This window comes from Cyphomyrmex costatus, unplaced genomic scaffold (assembly GCF_001594065.2).
Source record: "Cyphomyrmex costatus isolate MS0001 unplaced genomic scaffold, Ccosl1.0 scaffold1834, whole genome shotgun sequence".
NCBI classification, from domain to species: domain Eukaryota; kingdom Metazoa; phylum Arthropoda; class Insecta; order Hymenoptera; family Formicidae; genus Cyphomyrmex; species Cyphomyrmex costatus.
The window spans coordinates 11641-19015 of record NW_017275862.1 but is presented as its reverse complement, the minus strand read 5'-3'; the positions used below and the strand labels follow the sequence as shown (position 1 = coordinate 19015).

General features: G+C 41.3%; 1 protein-coding gene across 1 annotated transcript; it reads left to right on the top strand.

Annotated features, from left to right (window-relative positions):
• Window positions 1–455: 455 nt before the first annotated feature.
• On the top strand, window positions 456–6813 carry LOC108772333 (uncharacterized). The gene is made up of 4 exons (XM_018537854.1): window positions 456–584; window positions 2451–2541; window positions 3261–4489; window positions 4564–6813. Exons 1-4 carry the CDS (start codon window positions 456–458, stop codon window positions 6811–6813), a joined length of 3699 nt encoding a protein of 1232 aa, XP_018393356.1.
• Window positions 6814–7375: the final 562 nt, after the last annotated feature.

Sequence of the window (7375 nt, the reverse complement as noted above, 5' to 3'; positions counted from 1 at the left end):
GGTCCGCCATTTCCTAGCGATTCCCGCTCGTATTCTTTACTTGGAATGTAAATTCCAACGACGAGCATGTTTGAGAAGTCAGATTTTTGGAGAAGCTGTCACGGCGGACGAACGTGTTTTTCTCCTACGTTCAGCTTCGTGTTCTGTGTTCTTAGAATAAACTTCTTATTTCTAATTCTGTGTTGTTTATTCCGGAGATACGGGAGTGCGCGTACGCGGCGCGAGCGAGTTCCGCAGAACGGTCGCGCGAGCGTAACATTTTGGGGGCTCGTCCGGTTCGTTAAGTGATGATCCGGTCACCTATTGTCACAAGAAGAAGAGCGCAATTGGAGGAATCAATGAAGTTGTTAGCTGATCAGAGCGCAACGGAACGGACGTCAGAGGTGACAGTACCACGGGCTGCCTTGCAGGAACCGTCGCCCATGACGTTGGCCCTTCAAGCCGTTTTATGAGAGATGCGGCTCCGAGAGGAGCAACGGAAAATGAGAGCCGAGCACGCGGAGACGACGCGACTGCGTGATGCTGAGTTGCTGCGACTTCGAGAGGAGCTGCGTAGCACATCACAGATAAGTCCTTCCCATAAGGTAAATTTCCCAGTTTGTGACCATATAAGAAAATCGCATTAGTTAATACGAATGAAAAATACTCTAGAGTGATTAAAATCAGGAATCAATTATACCGAACTCAAGATTAATCATTTTTGTATCGAAAAACATGCTTTACTGGGGTTGTAAACATAATCTAATAAATATAAAAGAATAAATAGCAAACTATGTAAATGTAGACATTAGTGACCGCTTGATTTTAATTTTGCCCTATTTGTGACTCCACGGTTAGTGACTGGTGCATTGGATCGAATGTATCACCATGTATCACTTAGTGACCGACGCACATGATGCAATACACACGATATCCTACTAAGTGACCTAGCCAAAAGTGATAGCATTGTCACCAAAATTTTCCTTCGAGCATACATCGAATCTTTCCGTTTATTCGTCCAAAATGTAACTCATACGTGTTTAGAAACATATGGAGATGAGTATTAATTGTTACCTTTTTGAAAAAAGCAGCGAAATTTAATGTTATAGCTAGTTCTCTTGAGACAATCACAGATAGAAACATGCATATTTTATTGAACCGATTTGTCATATTCACTTATATACTCAAAATTATCAACCTTTTTCAGAATTCACATATAGTACAATATTTATTGACTTGTTCACTAAAACTTTATCACAAAAACTGTTTATGAACGTTTGTCTACGACAATATGACACAGCTATGACTTTGCCGTGACAAACGCCATCTCTACCAACGTGGCGACAACAACGTGCTCGATCTGCACTTAATGACGAAAATGTGAAATAAGGGCACCTTATTTCACATTTTCATGAGTTATCTGTTAACCAAATATCACTACATCACATATCAAAACGATGGATTATTAATTGAAAAACGTAATAAATATTGTTTTCAGAGATAAATTACTTGAAACTTCTGATTAATTACATAAAAGTCTTAGAGTGGTTACAAACAGGGTCATGGTCACAAACTGGGACATTTACCTTAATAGAAATGTTACCGGAAACGCGGAGTTTGGGCGCGACGTTGTGCGATCTGAGGGCGAAGGGAGTCGCGAGTATACGCGCGAGCGCGGTTCTCCTATCACGCGTCGGGATGTTTCGCGGCTTTCGTCGAACGGTGAGAATGAAGCGTGTGCGCGTGAACGTGCGGAGCCGTGGGTCCCATTGCGCGAGGAAGTGAATATTAAATTGAAACAGGACGTTTTTGACGGGAGTGCTCCTTTGCGAGAATTTTTCGCGCAATTTGATTTGATTGCTTATGCAAATCGTTGGGAAGAAAAAACGAAAACTACCGTTTTGGTATCGTGTTTGAGAGGGAAAGCTCGTGCGGTACTAGAAAGCGTGCAAAATTTAGAAAATTTAAATTACGGGGAATTAAAAGCAAAATTAGAATTACGTTTTGGAGAAGCTTATTCGTTGCAAAATTGTTATACATTATTTACAAATAGAAAACAAACTTTTGGAGAGACTTTAGCTTCTTTTGGTTCTGTTTAAAGTTAAGGACGCTTGCCCGGTGATAAATTTATCCTCACGGTCGGTAACTCAACGACCGCCATGAGCACTTATTAATGTGATACGCGAGAAGGCCGAGCGAGGCGCTGAATGCTTCTTTGTCGCTTGCGGTGTTTCTTCTTCTTCGCGAAACGGTCGTTGTTCTTCTTCGTTCGCCATTTTTAGTAGCCGGTCGACCGTTTCGTTGCTTGTGTATTTTTATCAAGAAAACTAGTTACGCGTTAACGCTGATTGATTAATAATCGTGTGGAGCTAAGAGCTCATGTGAGGCTAGTAGCCGATGTGATTATCAAGTGAGGCTGTGAGCCTGGTCAAGCATATTTGACATATACGTTCTATGGAACGTTTTCGAAGATCAAGGAAGTGTATGAGATTTACACAAAGAAGGCAGCCATTGATTCCACATTTGATGGGAAGCAAGTTGATAATCTCCAGGTACCTGAGAGTGAGAGATATGAAAAAAGGAGAGAGAAAGCATATAAGATTTAGTTGAAGGATCATTCCTTCAAATCACGATTAAGGTTGGCGGCTTAAAGCCGAGCTTACAATCCACATCAGTTTTTGTGGATACACATGCGGCTCGACGCCGATTCCATTTGCTAACCGATTCGTAAGTACTTTTATTTTCAGTTATTCTTCTGTCTTGCGTCTGTCAGCGTGCTGCCTTGCCGTTCGTCAGAGGGAGGTTACTTTTAGTTTGCGGAATCGGGAGCGATGTCAACCCTTCTTTCTATTTTTTATTATAGTCTAAAAAATTAATTCAAGTTAAATTCCTTATTCGTTTATGTGATTCTTATAGACATATTTAGTACGAACTTTAATTCGTTTGTTTATCAATTTAAATTTCATTTATTACTCAATTTTATGTAAGTTCATTTATCATCCTTATCTTATAGTTATTTATTCACATGGATTAAAATTTTAAAACCTTAACGTTGTTACTTTGTATATCGCTTTCCTTGATTCTGTTGATTGACAAAAACCTAGGTTAGTTATCGAACATTTTGGTCCTTCGAGCCGGATCTTTCTGACGGACGGCGCCACTGGCAGAGCGAGTGTAGGAAACGATGAGAGTAAGTCATGTTGAAAGTCATATTGAGCAGCAGCTCGCTCTTTCCTGTTTAATTGTCAATTCTTATGAAAATCTGATAAAGTGTGGCTTAGAGAATGTGAATTCTCAGAGAATTAATTTACGCCTTGCGGCTCTAAAAGAGAATTGGGATAGATTTCTCATAAATCATGAAGCCATTTTGTTGTCAATTAAACAATTGGAGGAGGAGGATGAGTTTATTATTCGAAATAGTTTGTATTTCACAGATAATTATTTTTCGAGTACTAACGAGAGTTACTTAGAGTCAGCGGAGCGTATGAATTCTCTTGTTGAATCACGCTCTGATCAGAGTAGCATTCCAGGGAGAACCTCCGTCACGACGTCTTCTCAAGGGTTAACCACGTCGACGGCCTCATCGAGTCTCCCTGCCGTATATCATCATTCAAGGCTTCCTCGGTTACAGTTACCGAAATTTAACGGCACGCCTTCAGATTGGTTGCAATTTAAAGATCTCTTTTGTTCTTTAGTTATCGATAATCCAACATTGTCGGCTGTGGAGAAACTGCAGTATTTAAAGACCAGTTTGACCGGTTCTGCTAGTTACATGCTGACGAATACCGCACTTACTGCAGATAATTTCTCTAAAGCCTGGAACGCTCTAATTTCTTTTTACGAGAATAAAAGACTCCTTGTTAATGCTACCCTCAGTTCTCTTTTTAGTCTTAAACGCATGACTAAAGAATCTGCTGCTGAGCTTGAGAGATTATACACGACTGTAACTCAGATTTACACAACTTTTGAAACTCTCGGACGACCTATTGATTCGTGGGATGATATCTTAATTTTTACAGTTACTCAACGACTAGATCCTGAATCTGTCAAAGTATGGGAGCAAACTATCGGTTCATCTAAAGAGCTTCCTACTTGGAATCAATTCTTGGAATTCTTTATAACACGACTGGTTACCTTACAAAATTATGAAAAATCGAGATCAGGTAAGCCCTTCCAATCCATTCAAAATTCTCAAAGGCTTCATTTTCAGGGAAAAGTTAAAGATAACGATTCCAAAGCGTGTCCCTTCTGTGAGGAAGCACATTGGCCATACAATTGCCCTCTCTACAAAAACAAGCCATTATCCCAACGATTCGCACTTGTTAAACGAATGCGTCTATGTTATAACTGTTTCGGACCACATCGAGCCTTGCAATGCCGGATGTCGGTCCATTGTAAAAAATGTGCTGGGAAGCATCATGTCTCCCTCCACCGTGGAGACTTTGAAGGTGCGAAGGCTACAGTTGCTTCTTCCAACCCATCTGAAACTAACAAAACAGAGAATTCGACCGTAAGTAAAGACAAAAAGAACCCTCTTCAGATCTTTCATTCTATTGAACGAAATAAGATTATTAATCTTATAAGCATACCGTCTTGCTAGCAACTGCTCTTGTTTCTGTTCTCTCTCCCAACGGACATAGTTGTCAAGCTCGTGCTCTCATCGATCAAGGATCAGAGATATCATTAATTACTGAACGGTTAGCACAACAATTACATTTATCTCGAGTCAAATCAAATATCTCCCTAATCGGAGTCGGTGGAAAAAAGTGCAACAATTCCCGAGGAATTGTTTCTTTGCAATTAAAGCCTCATTTCGAATCATCGTTCGAATGTGTTGTAACCGCTCATGTTTTGCCACGATTAACTACTTCGTTACCTCCTGCTTCTCTCAAGGCTGGCACCTGGTCACATTTAAAAAACTTACAAGTAGCAGATCCCAACTATCTTCAGTCTCGTCAAATTGATCTCTTACTCGGCGCCGAAGTCTATTGTCAGATTCTTCAAGAAGGAATCGTGAAAGGACCTATCGGGTCTCCTATGGCTCAATTTACTGAGCTAGGATGGATAATCTCAGGTCCCACTCACTCCGGAACCTCTCCTAATAGTTCTTTTAGTTTTCACATATCCATTGATGAAGACCTCTACCGTTTAGTGCACAAGTTTTGGGAGATCGATGAAGTACCTACAACTAACACCATTCTTTCTGTCGACGATCAAGCATGCGAAGATCATTTCTTGTCCACCCATTCTCGCACTCGAGATGGAAGGTATATTGTTAGATTACCTTTCAAGAAGTCAGTTGATAACCTCGGCAATTCTCGGCAAAGGGCCTCTCGGATTATGTTGAGACTTTCTCATAAATTTTCGTTAGATTCTACTTACGCAAAGCAGTATGCGGAGTTCCTGACCGAGTACGAACAGCTGGATCACATGAGGTTGGTCCCTCTTGATTTACCGGAACCTCCGTTTGTATACTATTTGCCGCATCACGGAGTAAGGAGAGAGCAAAGCCTCACCACTAAGCTTCGTGTTGTATTTAACGGATCCAGCGCTTCGTCCTCGGGGTATTCCCTAAATGACTTGTTGCATACGGGAGCTAAGCTGCAAATTGATTTGTTCGACGTGCTTATTTGGTTCCGTCAATTTCATTATGTATTTTCCTCAGATATGGAAAAAATGTACCGCCAGATAGGTGTTCATTCCGACGATTGGAACTTTCAACGAATTCTTTGGTGCGATGAATCACACAATTTAAAAGCATATCAACTAACGACAGTTACTTATGGCCTAGCTTGTGCCCCTTTTCTCGCGTTACGCACCATCCAGCAGTTGTTACACGATGAAGGTTCCAAGTACCCTATGGCGGTTTCAAGTCTACAAAAAGGACGGTATGTGGACGATCTGTTTGGCGGAGCAGATAGCATAGAACAAGCGCAAGAAGTGGTCTCTCAATTAAATCAACTGTGCATGGCGGGCGGATTTAAACTTAAAAAATGGTCCTTTAACCATTCGGAAATTCTTGTCTCGATTCCCAAGGACGAGCAGATCTCCTGTTTAACCATAGGGCTAGACAATGATACGATTATTCATACTCTTGGGTTGCAATGGCTACCATCTAGCGATATGTTTCAATTCACGTTTAACTATGAAACTACCGCTGAAGTTACCAAACGCAATGCCCTCTCGACAATTGCCAGGATCTTCGACCCTTTAGGACTTCTATCACCAATCATCATAGTCGCCAAAATCTTTATTCAGGAATTATGGTCACTAAAGATAGGTTGGGATGAACCCTTACCTCCCCATATAGCAGATAAATGGCATAAGTTTTTAGACGCTCTTCATGAAATACCTAAGATTGCTATCCCTCGGTGGATAGGGTTTTCCAGACACAGCCTAGTCGAAGTCCATGGCTTCTCAGACGCCTCCCAAAAGGCCATGGCTGCTGTCGTTTATTTCAGGGTCACTAACTCAGTAGGGCATACCACTGTTTATTTCGTGGCATCCAAGACTAAAGTAGCTCCTTTAAAACGAATCACCATTCCGAAGCTAGAATTATGTGGAGCCGTATTACTCACTAAGTTAGTCTTCCACATTTTGTCTATACTTGAACTCGGAAATTCACCTGTTATTCTTTGGACTGATTCAGCAATCACTCACGTTTGGTTGAACAACCATCCATCGAGATGGAAAGAATTTGTGCGTAATAGAGTCAGTTACATTCAAGAGACCTTACCTCAAGCTGAGTTGAGATTTGTCCCCGGCCATCACAATCCATCAGATATCGCCACCAGAGGTGCTACGCCCTCTCAACTGTCAAATCACTCTGAATGATGGAATGGGCCTCTATGGTTATCCCAAGATAAATCCTCATGGCCACAGGTTATTACGCCAAAATGTCCTAGTGACAATTTCGAAGAACAAACTTCCGTTGTGCACTTAGTTACCACTACTAAAACCAATGAGTGGAGTCTTATCTCTCGATACTCTAATTTAAATAAGCTCTACCGTGTTACTGCTCTTTGTCAAAGAGCAGTTAGTAGATTTCGTGGCATTACGCCTACTATTTATTCACCTTCTCTAACAACAGCTGAATTGAATAAAGCAAAGGTGTTTTGGGTGCATGTCACTCAGCGATTGTTCTTTCCCGAAGAACTAAAATCTCTCTCTAAAGGACTGCCGATGTCTCGTTCAAGTCCTCTTCTTCGTCTTACCCCATTTCTCGATGCGTCCGGCCTACTACGAGTGGGCGGTCGTCTACAGAACGCTCTCTTGAGCGAAAAAGAAAAACACCCTATGATTTTACCTCGAAAATCAACATTAACTCTCCTTATTATAGCGGATGCCCATCAGCGGACATTACACGGAGGTAAACTCAAGTTACCTTAGCAACTAT